General features: G+C 39.9%; 1 protein-coding gene and 1 long non-coding RNA gene across 3 annotated transcripts; one reads left to right on the top strand and one right to left on the bottom strand.

Moving 5' to 3' along the window:
• The first annotated feature begins 1,795 nt into the window (after positions 1 to 1,795).
• On the top strand, positions 1,796 to 4,565 carry LOC113637230. Its single transcript, XR_003439310.2, has 3 exons — positions 1,796 to 1,993; positions 2,536 to 2,688; positions 2,824 to 4,565. It is a non-coding gene; the product is annotated as an uncharacterized LOC113637230 (long non-coding RNA).
• A 10,061-nt stretch (positions 4,566 to 14,626) lies between these two features.
• On the bottom strand, positions 14,627 to 18,476 carry LOC113637229 (heat shock factor protein 5-like). Of its 2 annotated transcripts, none has more exons than XM_027137767.2 (4): positions 18,258 to 18,476; positions 17,468 to 17,917; positions 17,013 to 17,258; positions 14,627 to 15,202 (listed from the first exon to the last, which is right to left on the bottom strand). In XM_027137767.2, the coding sequence occupies exons 2-4, from the start codon at positions 17,910 to 17,912 to the stop codon at positions 14,778 to 14,780; spliced, it is 1,116 nt and encodes a 371-aa protein (XP_026993568.2). In that variant the 5' UTR covers positions 17,913 to 17,917; positions 18,258 to 18,476; the 3' UTR covers positions 14,627 to 14,777. The 2 variants fall into 2 exon arrangements, with proteins under 2 accessions (XP_026993568.2, XP_047664986.1); XM_047809030.1 differs by having other exon boundaries at positions 14,630 to 15,202; positions 17,013 to 17,264; positions 18,258 to 18,475.
• Between the last annotated feature and the right edge of the window lie 1,341 nt (positions 18,477 to 19,817).

The raw sequence follows: 19,817 nt of genomic DNA, 5'->3' as shown, positions 1-19,817 counted from the left end.
GCCCCTCTCTTTACCCGAGTGTCCAAGACATACGGCCGGAGGTCAGATGAAACAACCACAAAGTCGATCATCGACTTCCGACCTAGGGTGTCCTGGTGCCATGTGTACTGATGGACACCCTTATGCTTGAACATGGTGTTTGTTATGGACAAACTGTGACTAGCACAGAAGTCCAATAACAGAACACCACTCGGGTTCAGTTCGGGGGGGCCGTTCCTCCCAATCACGCCCCTCCAGGTGTCACTGTCGCTGCCCACGTGAGCGTTGAAGTCCCCCAGTAGAACGACGGAGTCCCCAGTCGGGGCACTTTCTAGCACCCCTCCCAGAGACGCCAAGAAGGTCGGGTACTCTACACTGCCATTTGGCCCATAAGCACAAATAACAGTGAGAGACCTCTCCCCGACCCGAAGGCGCAGGGAAACGACCCTCTCGTTCACCGGGGTGAACTCCAACACATGGCTGCTGAGCTGGGGGGCTATGAGCAAGCCCACACCAGCCCGCCGCCTCTCACCGCGGGCAACTCCAGAGTAGTAGAGAGTCCAGCCTCTCTCGAGGAGTTGGGTTCCAGAGCCCAAGCTGTGCGTGGAGGCGAGCCCAACTATCTCTAGTCGGTATCTCTCAACCTCCCGCACCAGCTCAGGCTCCTCCCCCCCCAGCGAGGTGACATTCCATGTCCCTAGAGTCAGATTCCGTATCCGGAGATTGGGTCGCCGAGGCTCCCGCCTTCGACTGCCACCCAATCCACATTGCACCAGCCCCTTACGGTTTCTCCTGCAGGTGGTGGGCCCACAGGAGATCGGCCCCACGTCGCTCCTTCGGGCTGAGCCCGGCCGGGCCCCGTGGGGTAAGACCCGGCCACCAGGCGCTCGCATGCGAGCCCCAACCCCGGGCCTGGCTCCAGGGTGGGGCCCCGGTTGCGCCATACTGGGCGACGTCACGGACCTTGTTATAATTTTCTTCATAAAGGGTTTTTGAACCGCTCTTTGTCTGGCCTGTCACCTAGGACCTGTTTGCCTTGGGAGACCCTACCAGGGGCAGAAAGCCCCAGACAACATAGCTTCTAGGATCATTCAGGCACGCAAACCCCTCCACCACAATAAGGTGGCGGTTCAAGGAGGGGCTCTTTTAAATCACTTAATTATTTTAATAATTAAAACTGAAACAAATGAATAAAATTTAAAGTAGGCTTTAACCTTGGCTGTTGGCTACATCTTGGACAGATGATCTGGCACTGTTAAGCTTTGCAGGAAAATGCCTCAACCTGGATGATGTATTATTATTATAATCCAGCTGCTGGGAGCAAATCAAACACTGGACCTAAAAACAGATTAAGGATAGACCTTGTTTCAAAAGTATAAAATGTGAACCAATTAACAAAAGATCACGTTATTAAGCAGTGCACAAAAGGCTTTTCTTGCATTCCTTTTCATTTTTCAACTTATTACTACTGTACAACAAATATATAGGACAAAATATACGACATTAAATGTTACACTGAATCGTATAATTGCCCAATGATGAGTGAAGTTATAATTATAGGCTTCACAAAAAAACCATATATATCCACCTTATTTGGCGAAATCAAATGAAAATGTTCCCACATTTCAGAACGAGATTTTTTGTAACAGGCTCCATTGACAACTCGCAACAATAAGCTCTCCCAAACAGTAATGGATTCCATGTAATACTCCAATACAACACACGAGGGCGCGCCGCGTGTCGCGCACAATTTTAATAAACATCTGAATCAGATAACGAAGCAGTCACGTGGGTGTGTGCGAAGCTTCGGACGTCATTTGTCACGTGAATTTTCCAAAACGAATCAAGCTTCGATACAAAGCTTCGATGAAAATCGGTTCATTTTTTTGACACACGCCTCGGAGCTTCGGTGTCACTGATAACATCACTAGTTTTGGTTACTTTTGAATGCTGGCGGTGTTTTCACTCTAGTGGTAGCATGAGATGGAGTCTACAACCCACACAAGTGGCTCAGGTAGTGCAGCTCATCCAGGATGGCACAGTTTTTGCATTCAATTTATTGCATTAAATGGGCATTAAAATAATACCTGTCAATGTACCACTGATTTTATATTTAAATCTAAGAATGATCAATACATGCAATGTTTTTCTTAAATAGTTATTGTTAAATATCAATAGTTATGATTAGACTGATGTACAAATTTTAAATTCGTACAAACATCACATTGCATTTGATATACTAAATGACAAGAGCATGTTTCGTGTCTTTTTTTATTAAAGACATGATTCACAAAAATACAAGCAATTGTTTAATGATAATTAATGATAATTAACAGTTTTCACAATGTCATTGGTGAGCAGAGTGAAGAAAGCAGCAGCCTGAAAATGGAGAAAACAAACACACACACACACACACACACACACACACACACACACACACACACACACACACACACACTATTAGCACATGGGTTGTAAATGATGTAAAATCATCTACCATATTTTAATACTTTCTTTATAACCTGACCTACATTTCATCTTCTGCATCAAATACAGTGCCCAGGTTCATGTCACTCGTCTTGGGATCTGGTTCCTGGCCAGTGTAGAGGAGGTGGCTAAATAAGAAGTCCTGGACATCAGCTGACTGCAAGTTTGGATCCTGGCCAGTGTACTGGAGGTGGCTAAATGAGTAGTCCTGGACAATAAGAGGTAAAATTTTGTGTTACAGCACACATTAATGTTTTAGATGTACATTCCTACCAAACCTTATTGTAGCTAAAAATTGTGGGTTAAAATAATTGCACTGACAATTTCTACAAACAAAAAAACAAAAATGTTTCTCAGCTCTCACAGGATAATAGCCAGAATGAGCATAGGAGGCAACTTCTTGCTGGGAGCAGGACATGTTGGAATCCAAGGAGCCTGGGATACAGCAATGGTTCTCTGCAACAAAACGAACACAAAACAATGAAGGTTGACAAAAACGGCTGACTGTTGAGTAACATGTTAACCACATCTCACCAATACGTTTTTCTGAAACAATATTACAATACAATGCAGCTCCTAGTGTCCATCTTCTGGACTTCTGTCATGGTGAAATTTCAGGTTTTGAAATAAATTTGATACCCAACTTCCTCCCCTCTAATGTACTTAGATTTCATAGTTCCTACATCCTCCCCCTTACATGCCAGGAAATGAATCGGTTATGCTAATAAATAGCATATTGATGTGAATGTGTGTGATGGGCTGGCATCTCAATCAGAGCACACAGTTTTACTTTGAAACTGACCAGAGTAAAGTAGGTACTAAAGATGAATGAATATATAAATGAAAGAATAAATTATGAACGTCTACTGACCGACCGCATCAGAGATATCAGGTGAATTCAGCATCGGATGAAAAGGACTTGGGTGATTGGAGACTTCTTGCCCAGTGGCAAGCTGGGCCCTGTTGGAAGGTGTGAGTCTCTTTAGCTTGACCAGAAGCTCCGGGTTGGCCCGTTTGAAGTTCGGGTTAAAGTAGTGCTGTATGAAGCTCACTTCTGAGATCTTATAGTCTGGGCTTTTTTGAAGCCATACAGGTTTAGTTGATGAACAAAATTGATGAAATTAGTCGTTTTGAAAAACTTGACCATCTGCTTGTTGTCTGTGGATAGCACTTCAGCTTTGAAGGTCTCTGGACAGATCAGGATTCCTTCCCCACTGTCATCCCAGAAGATTGAAGAAATCTGAGGATCATTCACCAAATGCCACAAGTTGTTGGGAAAGTTTCTTTGGTTGATCCGGACTTCCATCCCAGCTAAATGATTTGTAAACAACAGATATGAGCTCAGTGTTATTGAACTATAGATGTTAATAAATCTAGACAGTTGCTAACTAGATTGTAACAATTGATCTCTAGCGCTAACTAGTTAGCAGGGCGGCTATCTAACACATTCATCCATCTACATTAACAAATGATTTATAAAATAAATAAGTAAATAAAGATTAAGAACTAATACATAGCCATCATCAACAAGCTAGCAGCATTTTCTCGCCTCCCGAGTGGTAAATTAATTAAAAACAAAAGAAACACTATCGGATTATTTCTGATATCTGATTATAACATGTACAAATACCCGATATCTCGGCTCATTCTGTTGAATCAACGTTTCCACTCATGATCAGAAGCGTTTAAAGTCAGTGTAAGATGAGTGTAAAGCGTTTAAACAGAATCTCTTAAGCACTCGCCGACTTCTGGAGTTTAAATTTAAATGTAAAGAAGTGAACGGGCAGAATTTCTGACGTCAATCATTCATTCATTCATTCGCTAACCAGCCAACCCCCCCTCAAAAATATTGAATAAGTGCGCGCCTGTATCTGTCCAATCAGAGTGAAACAAGAGACTGCGACAATAATAAAGTGAATTCCTGCTGTGTAGTAAATTGTAGGTCAATATAGTGAAGAAGAATTTGTTTTTGAGAATATTTAGTTTTTTTTAGTTTTTAGTCTGGGACGGTTTGCAGCCGAGTGTGACAGGCGGATTGGTGTATCTTCTGCAGTGATGCGGTCGATATACCGATCTGTTATGGTGAAGAAAGAGCTGAGCCACAAGGCGAAGCTCTCTATTTACCGGTCGATCTACGTTCCTACCCTCACCTATGGTCATGAGCTTTGGGTCATGGCCGAAAGGACGAGATCCCGGATACAGGCGGCCGAAATGAGTTTCCTCCGCAGGGTGGCTGGGCGCTCCCTTAGAGATAGGGTGAGGAGCTCGGTCACTCGGGAGGAGCTCAGAGTAGAGCTGCTGCTCCTCCACATCGAGAGGAGTCAGTTGAGGTGGCTCGGGCATCTGTTTCGGATGCCTCCTGGACGCCTCCCTGGGGAGGTGTTCCGGGCATGTCCAACCGGGAGGAGGCCCCGGGGAAGACCTAGGACACGCTGGAGGGACTATGTCTCTCGGCTGGCCTGGGAACGCCTCGGTATTCCCCCGGAAGAGCTGGAGGAAGTGTCTGGGGAGAGGGAAGTCTGGGCATCCCTGCTTAGACTGCTGCCCCCGCGACCCGGCCCCGGATAAGCGGTAGAAGAAGAAGAAGAAGAAGAAGAAGAAGTTTTGACATTTCAGACAGATGATTTTGTGATTAGTGAAGTATTTATTTTTTATTTGTATATTTGGTTTATCGAGATCCAGTGTGTAATAGAAGTGTGCCCTTAATTTTTTCCAGCAGTACATATAAGGCGATAAGTATTAAAGTTCGAGGGTTGGTTGTTTAAGTTCAATCCTGCGTTAATGTGAGCGCGCTTCCTATTGGCTGCGCCGGTGGCGCTACTACGTGCTGATTGAATGATGTGCAGTAGAACAAGGAAGAAGTGCTGTGGGTGAGACGCATATGTTGTAAGAATAAACGTTCAAAAATTCATCTCATGGTGAATGTTAGACACAGTTGCACACGGTAAACGAGATGAATCGTGTTTTGATTAGGTGGAGCTTGCCGGGTTTTGGCGCTTAGGGAGCCGCGCCTTAAGAGGGTGTGGTTGTGGTGGTGGTGGTGGTGATGGGGGGGTTCTGTTAGGGATTAGCGCAGATCCGTCATGGATCCGCGCAGACTTATGGCCATGTGCGTTTGTGTTTGTTTGTGTCACGTGATTGCACTGTCATTGTCTGCTCCTCCCGGTCATCACACCTGTTCCCTATTGTGTGTGATTACCCCTGTTTGTATTTATGTGAGCCGCGTTGCCTTACGCAGCGCGGCTTCATTGATAATATTGTTTGTTCCCTGTGTAGCGTGGTTTATGTTTGTTCTTCCTCATGTATTAAACCCCTTTAGTTTGAAGCTATCCTGCGTACGGGTCTGTCACCGCACCACCTCCGTCCAGGGACCTGACAGTTTGCTGTTTTGTTAAGTACTAAGTTATGTGAATGTCACGGTTACAGTGTAAAAAAACGATGTGTTGGATTTTCTTTAAACTATTTGGGCACAATTTTTCATCACCCTTTTTAAGTAATATCAACTTTAATAGGTTTAAATAAAACTATTAAAAAATAAAAAAAGGTTTAACTTTAAATAAAACTAACAACAAAGTATTTGCAAAATATGCACAATGTTGTGAGTTTAAGCAACCATTCATTCATTCATTCATTCATTCATTCATTTTCTACCGCTTTATCCGAACTACCTCGGGTCACGGGGAGCCTGTGCCTATCTCAGGCGTCATCGGGCATCAAGGCAGGATACACCCTGGACGGAGTGCCAACCCATCGCAGGGCACACACACACTCTCATTCACTCACGCAATCACACACTACGGACAATTTTTCCAGAGATGCCAATCAACCTACCATGCATGTCTTTGGACCGGGGGAGGAAACCGGAGTACCCGGAGGAAACCCCCGAGGCACGGGGAGAACATGCAAACTCCACACACACAAGGCGGAGGCGGGAATCGAACCCCCAACCCTGGAGGTGTGAGGCGAACGTGCTAACCACTAAGCCACCGTGCCCCCAGTTTAAGCAACCAAATTACTTAAATAATAAGTAACACCCACATGATTTAATAATTTTTTTTTTGTTTTATATTCAAATCTAGATTATGCATGTAGCTCATTTACATTAAAAAGTCTAATTAATCAAGTTGAACTAACATTATATATAATTGATTTCCAATCATTGAAAGAAATTACCTGAATTGTTCCTGCACAGTTAACATTCTACCAAATCAATATACACCATACAGACAATTGTGCAAAAACATTGTTTATTTTGGACAGAAAACTTCAATAAAACCTTCACTTATTAATCTTATAAGACAAAATTGTCCCAGACAAGTGCAGACTAACAAACTTTTTTTTTAACTGAGGAAAAATAAAATTACTTTGAAAAATAAAAAACCTGAATATTTGTTCAACCTTTACATTTAAAATATGCAAGAATGTTTAACATGGCTGAAAACATACTTACAGTGTGGAACCATGAGTAAGGCATAAATATGTTAAGTAAATGTATTGTTTACATTATGTTGTGTCATAGGAAGTAAAAACAATGATATTCTGTTTAGAACTGCTAATGAAAATTGTCAAAATAACTATTCATCAATAACACAATACACGAAGATGTAATAAATAACATGAAAATAATACCGGTTATTTCTATTCTCTTTGGCCTCCTCCTTTGGAAAATAAAACAAAATGTAACCTTTGTCCTGTGTCTTTCATTAATTTTGTTGAACAGAATGGTCAAAATGGTCAAATGTTATTAATCATGTCAACGATAAAGCTTGTTCTTCAGACACATTTTTTTTATTTATTTATTTTTTAACCCAGGAAAATCTTAGAAAAATTCATGTGTATCTGAGGTATTTGGGGTAACTCCGATGCATATATTAGGCCTAGAAGCAAAACACAGGTAGTTGCAACAATTGTCAACACTCTCAAGACCTTGATGCCATCCTGCACTATCACAGTCTCTATGAGATCATCTCTGGAGCCTTCTTTTGTGACAATTCTAAGCACATGCTGTGGCAGTTCCTGCTGGTATATTTCCCCATGAGGATATTCAATTTTGAACAGTGTTACATATTTTACATCATAAAATTATTTTTCACCTTTCTTAATAAGATATAAAACATGTCTCTGCCACATACACATCACTGATTGTTGTGGTTAAGGTGATAAGTTTGGAATTTACTTTACAGGTGGTTGATGGTCAATAAAATGCTATACAATACAAACATCAAGTAAATTGCATGCTGTGCACTCCATATACTCCCCTCATAATGCCTGAGATTTTATGTTTTTTTCAGACAGGTACACTGTTCTGCCATTGCCAGGAGTAACATAATGCAGACAAGTTACATCTTGTGGTCGCATGAGGTATCACAAGAAAGTGGTACGTGACCTCATCAATAAAAGACTATATTCTTTGTGAACTTTTTCAAAGACAGATCGTTCATGTTATGGGCATTCATTAATCTAAAAACATCCTCTTTTCAAAGTTGTTAATAAGGCTTTACCTGTAAGTCATCTCATTTGTCATCACTCATGATTGTGTTTAGTGCATTTTGTGTAGTTAAAAATGCATGTTTGATGTTACAGTATATAGAATGATTTGTGTATGCTTTCCAAAACGGTGCTATTATTTTATAAAGTTAATCATTGTTGAAAATATAGCACATTTGCTGTGACAGTGCTGAGTAGTCACTATAAGCACTAGTTATGCTTATGTGTAATATAGTAAACTGTTAAAGATTATGCAACTTATCATTGTATGTATTTGTATTTTCAGTTTCACACAATTCATGTGATAAAGTTACACTCTCAACATCATAATCAACTTCTCTGCGTTTTTCCACAGCGTTACTCTGAAAATAGCAATAAAAATTCTTTCAAGTGTGGATAAATAAAACAACATTTACATTAAAAACACAAGCATGTGCAAACAAAATAATGTGTACCTGATTAAGCATATTTAAAATGTCATGCATCTGCCGTCCAGCATTTCCTCCTTGGGTTGGAAACAAAGAAAGGAGTATGTCTGTGTATTTGTCCATGTTTGCCATTCAAGCTCAACAGTTTTTAACCTCCTGAATTCTTCTTTGACCTTCAAAACTACTAAAGTATTACAATTAGACTTTTAACATCCCATAATTTAATAAATGGACAAATTTAGGCCAACAAGCCAATGGCCGGCCAGACACAAAAAGCTTTTAACACAAGTAAATAACAAGGCAAGCCATCTTTGCTGAAGGAATTCTATGGGTGGACTGTCCTTTATATCCTGTCGACAGTTGGAGAAAGTTCTGGCTATTTTGTCATTGATGTTTTTCCAGTTATCCCTTATCTTGACAATTGTAAGGATGCTTTCTGCTTTTGTGAACAGCAAATGTGCCCAGAGCCGGATTAACGCAAAGGCAAACTAGGCACGTGCCTAGGGCCCGATTGGCGGGACGGGGCCCAGACAGAGGGACAAAATAATAATAATAATAATAATAATAATAATAATAATAATAATAATAATAATAAAAATAAAATAAAATGTACAAATGTCCTATCTACAATTTATTTCATTATTTATTAATTAAGTAAAAATGGTGACGATGTTTTTTTAAACCATAGACTGTATTTATATAGAGGCGCCACTGCCAGTTAAGTCCGAGGAGACGTCAGCAGACAACAAATATAGCAGGCAGGTGTCTTTTGAGTAGTAGTAGGCTGACTTTTAAGATGCTTTCGGGTGCGGCAAAACGTAAAAAGAAAAAAAATGAAGAAGAACAAAAGAAGAGACAGCGGGGGGTTTTGCAAAAGTTTCTGTCGGGCATCCATCTGACAGCTGTGAACGCGGTGGAAGATGCGGCGGGAAATGCGGGGGAAGATGCGGTGGAAGATGTGGCCAAAGACACTGTGGCGCCCGTGCCGTCAACATCAGCGCCGTCACAGAACGACAAACTGATGGAAGAACAGCAGCCAGCCAGAAGTGAGCCCAATATCGTTATGCAGCAGCCTCTAGACCCAGAAAGGGTATTAAAAAGCTACCCATCTGATCCTGCAAAGTGGGACCAAATTGATGACAGGATGCGTGAGTATTTTGCACTAAACCATCTCTGTCAAAATATTGGAGATTTCTCTGCATCACAGAGGAAATATGGAGACATTAACCCAAGATTAACCAAGGAACATTTCTTTAGAAAAAAGCTAAATGGAGAAACCCTGTCAAGAAAATGGTTAGTGTACTCGGCGTCTACTGGCACTGTATTCTGTTACTGCTGCAAGTTGTTCAGTATAAGAGACAATCAATTTGTCACCGGATTTAATGACTGGAAAAACTGTGCTAATCGTTTGCATGAACATGAGAATAGTATGGATCATCGTACTGCTGTGCTGAGTCTATCATCACTTGGAAATAAAAATGTACGCATAGATTCAAACATAGTACAGCAACAGGAGTCTGAGAGAGCATAATGGCTCAACATTTTGAAACGTATAGTGGCAACTATTCAGTTTCTTTCTTCACGAGGACTGCCCTTCCGTGGGGACGATGAGTTAGTAGGATCACCCCACAATGGGAACTTTTTGGGCTGCTTGGAGTTAATTAGTCGCTTTGATCCACTTCTGTCAGAGCATCTAGCCAGATATGGAAACAAGGGCAGGGGACATACCAGTTACCTGTCCTCTACAGTTTGTGATGAGTTTATTCAGCTGTTGGCTGAGAAAGTTCTGCGTGCCATTGTATTTCTCCATCATTGTGGACTCAACACCTGATGTCACACATGTTGATCAGCTTGCTTTGATAATTCGCTATGTCCTGAAGAAAAGTGGTGAGCCTGTCGAGAGATTTTTGGAGTTCATACCACTGCATGGTCATACTGCAGAACACATGGAGGAAACACTCAAATCTGAGTTAAAAGAACTGGACATTGATTTGATGGACTGTCGTGGGCAGAGCTACGACAATGCTAGTAACATGGCAGGGAAATATTCTGGACTCCAAGCAAGAATAAAAAATAAAAATCCTAATGCTGACTTCATACCATGTTCTGCACATTCTCTTAATTTAGTTGGTGCATGTGCAGCAGAATGTTGCCTAGAAGCAGTTTCATTTTTTGGCTTCATTCAAAATCTCTACAACTACTTCTCAGCTTCAACTCGGCGGTGGGAGATTTTAACAGCCCATCTCACAAAATGTGAGCGAGGTCTGACACTGAAGAACCTTTCCGGCACAAGGTGGTCTGCAAGAGCTGATGCAACAAAAGCTCTGAGATTTGGCTACAAAGCTATACAGGATGCTTTGAATGAAATCAAAGTTGACCATGGAACCCCCAGAGCTGCTCAATATGAGGCGAGTCAATTAATAACAGTGATGGAAACCCTTGAAACTGCAGTTATGACAGTACTGTGGGATGAACTGATGAGAAGAATCAATTTAACCAGCAAAGCATTGCAACAGGTACAAATTGATGTATGTACTGTTCTATTCTGTACAGTTCACTCATAGAATACATAGGACAGGCCAGAAATGATTTCGATGTCTATGAAGCAGAGGCCAAGACTCTCACAGCGACAGAGGGATACAAAGCAGATAGCCAAAGGAGACGAGTGAAGAAAGTTATGTTTGGTGAGTCTGCAGGTCCAGAGGTGCAGCGCTCAGGCCGTGAAGCATTCTTGATTGACACACATTATGTCATCTGTGACTGCTTGTCACAAGAATTGAAACAACGCAAAGAGGCATACAAAAACATGGAGGAGAAATTTGGTTTCCTTACTAAAACGAAATCAATGAACATTGAACAAATCCGTGCAGCCACAGAAAAGCTTAAGAAAATATACCCCAAGGATCTTGAGGAGGACTTTACAGCAGTGTTTTGCCAGTTCATCTCAATGGTAAAAGATGAAGAATCAGTCATGGCCATGTACAATAAGTTCCTAGAGCTAGGCTTGAGGGATGCTTTCCCTAATGTGGACATTTGCCTTCGCATGTATCTGACATTACCGATTGCAAACTGTTCAGGAGAAAGATCATTTTCTTTGTTGAAACGAGTAAAAACATACCGGAGAGCAACAGTAACAGAAAAAAAACTGAATGCCTTTGCCCTGTTGGCAATTGAAAATGGATTCACAACTGCCCTGGATTTTGAAGACATCATCGAGGACTTCACCTCATCAAAACTCAGGAGAAAGCATCTGTAAATGTAAGTTTTCCATTTAAACATATAAATCTGAATTAGTAAAGTGAATATTAAAATCAAATGTAAGATGCATATAAATTAAATGTATAATATAGGGCTGTACTTTCTACTATAATGAAATTCAATATGAGAACCAAACCAAGTATATTCAAATCTCAAACAGCTGTCTTATGTATACATTTTATTATTTCTCCACAAGATTGTGATGATGCCGTCAAGACGTGTTTCTGCAGTGATGGAGGCCTGTGATGCTGGAAGGCTGAAGATTATGCCTGAGTGGAGCATGCATACTAAATGGTTTCTTTAGTATTTTATTTATTTTTATTTTATTTTATTTCCAAATAAAAAATGTTTTGAAGGAATCTGGTGTTTATCACATAATTCTTGAAATGTAAGAAGTATTCCATCTATACAAGTCTTTAATAGTCTGAATACCTTTAGTTTTCCATAGTTTAAAACCTGTTAAGGATCTCGCCCCCTATTGCACGTTTTTCGTCTACATGACTTGCCCAACAAAAGGTGGTACAGCTCCCACATACTTTGACACACAGGGGTGAGCCTGGTCTCATTGGAAAGAAGAGATTCTCTAGTTTCAGAAACTATCAGATTGATTCTAGGCCTTACTGGCACAAAGTTACAGAGGCTAGAATGGGAGGTTTTTATTTCCGCCTGGGTTGTTTACCTGATAAACTGATTAATCTTATTTTTCTGGAACATGCTAGGGACAAAATAACAACTGAGGGTCATAGCCACATGTCTTGGCTTTCACCAAAAAATAATTCAAGTCAAAAGACCCAAAAATGGATTTTATATGAATATTTTTCTACGGCCATGGTCGTCTGGTGCAGCGTTTTTGTGTACTTGTTTACTATATAACTTTGAAATAAAAGGCTGCAGGCTCAGTCTGAAAAGCCATAAACAAGCCTAGACTATTTCTCAATCACTCTGGTGTGAAAACAGGCCTGTAACTTGACACCCTGAGCTGTGAGAGGGACAAAAGGTCAGGGATTACGCAAGAATTCTTCTGCGCAGCTTGTTCACGCAGACACAGGCAAAGAACATACGGCATGGCGCATGCCGTTGGAATCGTCTGCTTATTGGCTAAACAGCTGTATATGTCCCGGCCCATTTCATTGCTATTGGAAGGAGTAATTGTCAGTCAAAGGCGGGTTCCCAAAAAATGAGGTCATGCCATCATTGGCTTCTCAGCCGTCTATCTCTGCCATACAAGCACCGATTGGCTTAGGACGTGGGCTATAAATATGACGTAGACTTAGAATTTTTGAATATCCCAATGAGAAGTTAGAGCGGCAAAACGAGATGATGGCGCACTACTGTTGGATTAAAAGGTTTACAGATTTCAATTCCTTGGACCTGCGTGGATTTTTGTGGATTATTTGTGTTGGAATATATTACCCCAGTGAAGAAAGAGACGCGTCTAAAGGTAAGGGAAAAACTGGTCTAGCGCCACCTAGGTCAGTTTTGTCCAAAATTTTTTTCTAATAGTATGAAGGCTGTGAATCATATTATGCTTTGTGTGTGGGCTTAAAAAAATATTGAGAGTATAAAATTTAATAGGTAAATAAGTTTTTTCGTGTTTTTGGAGGATTTGATGCTTTAAAGTTGAGTTGAAGCTTGTTTCTGGGTCATCCCCTAGTGGTCACGGCACTGCGACCCGTAACAGGTTTTAAATCCTCCATCCTTATATTTATTATTATTTATTGCTAGACAGTTTCTAAATGGTCTTGATTGAATGTGAAGGGGTCATGTTTGCCTTCTTGTTCTTAATTACAACATTTATAAATGTTGTAAGCTATTGCATTTTGCAGAAAATCTTAATTAAATGTGTTGATTAAATGTAAACAGAGCAAATAAACTTATTTGCTCTGTTTACATAGTTTACTGACACCTATTGGTTATTTGCTGGTACTACTGCCTTAACAATGACACTCCCAATGGATGAGGATAATTTAATAGCATTTAATAGAGCCGTGTAATGACGTATAAATAATGAATATCAAAAAATAGTCTGATAGACTGTTTAATTTTGTAACTGTAAGACTGTAACCAATTTGTAACTAAAGACTGGGCTATGTAAAATGTGAATTAACTTTTATTAGTAACTTTGGTAAGTTTCAGATTTCAATTCATAAATAACATCGATGGAGGGGGGCCCAAAAAAATGCAGCCTGCCTGGTGTAGTCCATTTATTTAATCCGGCTCATAATGTGCCATAAACTTTTGTCTGAAAATCACCATGGTTAAAAACAAGATTTTTTAGATGCTGTCTGTGATGTGTGAGCAAGGCAGTGTCTGTTGGAAATGTGACGGAGGCAAATCACTTTTTACTGCATACTGACTAAGCAGCAGAGCATTGGAGAACTACTGTGTGTGGAGCTCAACTACAACTACATGATTCACTACTGTCTCACTATTACTGCTCTGTGTGCAGGAAAATTATTTTAATATCATCCAAATGATGTCCCCTCAGAACACATTGCAATGACTGACCAGTCTCTGTAAGTTAAACCTCTAGGGCACGGTTTAAAGCTTTATACTGGTTCTACACCACCATCAGCCTATATATAATTCTTAGGCAAAATTGTGCACATTCAATATTCTACTACATTGATTCTTGTTTCAGATCCTTTGCTAAATATTAGAACGTTGTTAATAACTTTTTCCAAAACGTTACCAAATAATTGTATAGAAGCTACAAAAAATAAATTACTTTGTTGAATAAATCATTTAGTACATTTCATGCATCAGGCCCCACATTTCTGTGCATTGTTTCATTCACTTTTAAGTCAAATTTGCATTAAAATGATACTTGTAAAAGTACGATTAAATTTATATTTAAATCTAAAAAAAATATCAATACATGCAATGTTATTCTTAAATAGTTATTCTTAAATATCAATAGTTATGATTAGACAGATGTACAAATTTTAAACTCGTACAAATATCACATTTAAAAAAAATTGATATAATAAATGACTCGGCAACAGCTATTGGTATATTCATGTTTCATGTTTATTTTATTAAAGAAATGATTCAGAATAATGAAATAGATGGTATACTGATAATTAATGATAATTAATTGTCTTCACAATAAGTCAATGGTGGGCAGAGTATAAAAATTCATTTCTTCATTTCATCTTCTGCATCGAATATAGTGTCCAGGTTTATGTGACTCTTCCTGGGATCTGGAGCATCAGCTGATTGCCAGTTTGGATCCTGGCCAGTAAACAGGAGCTCGCTGTATAAGTAGTCCTGGACATCAGCTGATTGGCAGTTTGGATCCTGGCCAGTAAACAGGAGGTGGCTATATGAGGAGTCCTGGAAATCAGCTGATTGGCAGTTTGGATCCTGGCCAGTAAACAGGACTTGGCTATATGAGGAGTCCTGGACATCAGCTGATTGGCAGTTTGGATCCTGGTCAGTAAACAGGAGGTGGCTATATGAGGAGTCCTGGACATCAGCTGATTGGCAGTTTGGATCCTGGCCAGTGAACAGGAGGTGGCTATATGAGGAGTCCTGGACATCACTGATACAGCACTGATTCACTGCAATAAGACAAAAACACAACAATGAAGGCTGACAAACGGCTGACTGTTGAGTAACATGTTACCAACATCTCACTAATACATTATTCTGGAACAATATTACAACACAAGCAGCTCCTAGTGTCTATTTTCTGGACTTTTTGCAAGGTGAAATATAAGGTTTTAAAATAACTGTGATACCCAATATCCCCCTGGGGATTAATAAAGTATTCTGATTCTGATTATAAACACTCGATGGACACGGAAATAGATCATGTGCAATGTAAGGCCAGACTGATATACTGGTTGTCTGAAGTAAGGGTGTCGTAACTCAGAGCCCGTCGACAAATCGCAGGGTGTCCTCCTCTCTTAGACTTTTTGGTTACTAAAGACTGTTTCAGTTAGACTTAACTGATAACTCTATAATTACTACAAAAAAACACTGAGAAAACTCCTCAGACCTGGATGAGAATGAGCAAACGTCTTTATTGTGGTCAATCAGCCAGCAATCTTATAAGAGAAATTGCCAAGTTGAAAGTAACAAATGAAAACCCCAAAAAGAGCATGTCATGCAAAAATCAATCAAAAACAAAAACTCTCGTGACGTTATAAAATCTCCTCCATATATACCCTGGTGCTCCTAGGCGTCCCACCTGGTGACCTTCCTCACATCCCCTTGTTTACCGACTTCGCCCACTATTTTTTTTTTACCAATTTCCCCTTCTTTTTCCAGCACCTTTCACCCATATGCCCATTTATGGATTTTCCTCCCCTTATTTTTCATGACCCAAGACTAAACACTTGGGCCTTCTTCATTCTACATAACAATTTTGTATTTGTTATTACAAATGTGCTTAAAAGAGCCTTACTTCCTGGTCACAGTGGAGGATTAATCCTTTTTTACAGCTACAATGAGCAAGTTTCCTCATTTCATTTCTTGCTATGATAAAAGTTCTTGATTATATTGGTTATGTTGTATTACTGTTTTTGCTAAGCCCTTGCTGTTATAATGTTGCTTTGTATATAACGTTACTGTCTATGTTGACTCCTTAAGCTTACGAAACCTATGAGCTGAACATTGTTATGATCTCAGTCTGTCACTTTCCAGACTGGGCTTGCACTCACATGCATATTTTAAGCCTTAGTTTCTCTATTTCCACTAAAGGTCAGGTTCCCTTTAGACCCTCAATCTCAGATTCAGCAGGTCCGTCCACCTGGTCGCCTGATTCAGCTGTCTCGCCCTACTCCCTTCATGAGGCCTGTTTCAGCTGAACTTTTGATTTTCACTTCCTCACACATTGTTGATCAGAGAGCTCAGACTGACTAGGCCTGACAGCACCGAATCTGGTTACTTTTACTAAGTTAATGATTACTTAGTAATCAGAAAATCCATTTGGAGGTGACAGAACTCAGCGCTTGAATCATCTATTAAATTAACAGAAATCATGTGCATAAAGCACCACAAAACACTTTTAATGTTCTATATGAAAAACCATGAGTTTTATGCTTTAATAATTTGTGTACAATATATAAGAGAATTATATTGACTTATATTATGATATGTCATCTTAATTAATATTTTCTAGAAATCTATAATTGGGGAAAAAATTTAGATAGAAAAAGTGATACTCATGGAGGTTGGACAAACTCTTGTTACCTATTATCTGTCAACACTAAAATTGTAAAACAATGGACTTGGCTACATCCCAAATTGCATGCAAGCATACATCATACTAATGGCCAAAACTATTGTATTTGCTATGCAGCATGCAACCGGGCTGTATAGTAGGCTTAGAGTAATTAAACTATAATATTTTTAACTATTCATCACCTGGTGCATTAAAACTGCATGGTGCCAAATCAGGCATGGAGGCATCAAAATTCCCATCAGGCACTGCACAATGTAAGCCCTGTTGCATTGGACTAGATAGATGTGTAGACAGAAAATCCACCTGGAGGTGACAGAACTCAGAGCTTGAATCATCATGACCTGTTACAAATGCCTGGGAGGACTGGGGTGTTGTGTGGGACCCATTAACATGCAGGTGATCAGAAGTTCCTTGATGCTCAGATAAATCTGTGCCTGAACAGAGACAAATCAAACTTTAAAAGAACAGTAATAAAAGTACAGATGACTGTCAAGACAACAACGTTACCTAGCCAGCACATTTTCTCTTTGTCTGTTTTCCCTACAAATCCTTACACAATCTTACAAATTCTTACAAAGGATGAATATACAAATGAAAAAATGAATTATACAGTAGTTTGTTTTGAACGTCTACTGACCGACCACAGCAGAGATATCAGGTGATTTCATCATCGGATGCAAAGGACTTGACTGGTTGGACGTTTCTTTCCCAGCAGCAAGCTTGGCCTTGTTGGAAGGTGTGTGTCGCTTTAGGTTGACCAGAAGCTCCGGGTTTGCCCGTTTGAAGTTCGGGTTAAAGTAGTGCTGTATGAAGCTCACTGCTGTCAACGAGATCTTGTAGTCTGGGCAAACTTTTCTGAAGCCATACAGGTTAAGCTGGCGAACAAAACTGATGAAATTAGTCGTTCTGAAGAACTTGACCTTCTGCTTGTTGTCTGCAGATAGCACTTCAGCTTTGAAGGCCTCTGGACAGATCAGGATTCCTTCCCCACTGTCATCCCAGCAGATTGAAGAAATCTGAGGATCATTCACCAAATGCCACAAGTTGTTGGGAAAGTTTCTTTGGTTGATCAGGACTTCCATCCCAGCTAAATGATTTGTAAACAACAGATATGAGCTCAGTGTTATTGAACTATAGATGTTTATACATCTACACAGTTGCAAACTAGATTGTGACAGTTGATCTCTAGCGCTAACTAGATGCAGGGCGGCTATCTAACACATTCATCCATCTACATTAACAAATGATTCGTAAAATAAGAAAGTAAGTAAGTAAGTAAATAAATATTAAGGACTCAAAACATTGTCATCATCAACAAGTTAGCAGCATAGCAGCATTTTTTCGCCTCCCGAGTGGAAAATAAAGTAAAAAACAAAAGAACCACGATCGGATTATTTCTGATATCTGACTATAACATATACAAATACCTGATATCTCGGCTCCTTATGTTAAATCAAGTTTCCACTCGTGATCAGAAGCGTTAAATGTCAGTATAAGATCAGAGTAAAGCGTTTAAACAGAATCTCTTAAGCAGTCGCGGACCTCAGTCTGGAGTTTACATTTAAATGGTAACAAGTGAACACGCAGAATTTCTGACGTCATTCAAAAATATTGAATAAGTGCGCGCCTGTATCTGTCCAATCAGAGTGAAACAAGAGACTGCGACAATAATAAAGTGAATTCCTGCTGTGTAGTAAATTGTAGGTCAACATAGTGAAGAAGAATTTGTTTTTGAGAATATTTAGTTTTGACATTTCAGACAGATGATTTTGTGATTAGTGAAGTATTTATTTTTTACTTGTATATTTGGTTTATCGAGATCCAGTGTGTAACAGAAGTGTGCCCTTCATTTTTTTCAGCAGTATATATAAGGCTATAAGTATTAAAGTTCGAGGGTTGTTTAAGTTCAATCCTGCGTTAATGTGAGCGCGCTTCCTATTGGCTGCGCCGGTGGCGCTACTACGTGCTGATTGAATGATGTGCAGTAGAACAAGGAAGAAGTGCTGTGGGTGAGACGCAGGTATACGCCGTATATCCACTTCCGTATACCCACCTAAAAAGCGTGAGGAGACGTAACAATATCGTTTTGTGACAGAACTTTCATTCATCAATTCACCCCGTCTGTGTTGCGAACACAGAGTGTGGTTGCGATTGCGAATCACTAACATTTTTGGACCATTGGGGCTTCCGTGGCCTGGGATCTGATCTGACGTCACCTTCAGTACCAAGGAGGAAAATCAGCTGCTTGGCGGTCTTTTTTGGCGCAAATTTGAAATTAAATAACTAAGTAAAAGAAGATCTGAAACGAAAGCAGACTCAAACTACATTCTGAGTGTTTTCGGAAGCCTGCGCCTAAAGCTACAGCAGCTTCGGGGGACATTTCACCCACAGCCCGAGTACAAATGTATTTGGAAAGATTTGTAAACTACCAGTTCATTCAGTTCATAATATTCTGCAATGAAAGATTGTTGATGATAAAACTGAACAAATGTTTATTGTTCACTCTTAAATGTACATTGAAAATTGACAGCTGATAAAACCTGTGCTCCAGGTCCCATATTCATATAAAATTTAAGGCTAAATGTAGCTCTTAAAGGTATAAAGTTCACTTTTGTGTTAAACAGAAGAAAGAAACTACACAATTTTCATTTTTGGGTGAACTAAACCTTTAAGAGCTACATTTAGCCTTAAATGTTATATGAACATGGGACCTGGAGCACAGGTTTTATCAGTTGACAAGTCTTTTGTTGCTTATAATAAATTGGAATGTTGATAACACATAAGCAGTCTTTAATAATGCTCTAAATTACATGTAGATGCATATTTTATGCATTAGTGAATATGGTGGTGCCTATGGGGTGTCCCTCTAGGATGGGTGCGTATGAGGCTGGGAGGGGGGAAAAATCACAGTATACTCATTACAAAAAAACTAGACTACACCACTGGTGAGACGCATATTTTGTAAGAATAAATGTTCAAAAATTGAT

This window comes from Tachysurus fulvidraco, chromosome 26 (assembly GCF_022655615.1).
Source record: "Tachysurus fulvidraco isolate hzauxx_2018 chromosome 26, HZAU_PFXX_2.0, whole genome shotgun sequence".
NCBI classification, from domain to species: domain Eukaryota; kingdom Metazoa; phylum Chordata; class Actinopteri; order Siluriformes; family Bagridae; genus Tachysurus; species Tachysurus fulvidraco.
Note: the sequence above shows the minus strand (reverse complement) of the source record. Positions and strands in the feature narration are given on the sequence as shown.

Bases quoted from the DNA above. Each gene is read 5' to 3' on its own strand.
- LOC113637229 (XM_047809030.1), bottom strand. From the start codon at position 17,912: ATGGAAGTCCTGATCAACCAAAGAAACTTTCCCAACAACTTGTGGCAT. The intron at 17,265-17,467 runs GTCAGTAGACGT...GTCTCTGTTCAG, and splicing joins TGATATCTCTGCTGTGGTCG to GCACAGATTTATCTGAGCAT. The intron at 15,203-17,012 runs GTGATGAATAGT...GTCTTATTGCAG, and splicing joins ATGCAGTTTTAATGCACCAG to TGAATCAGTGCTGTATCAGT.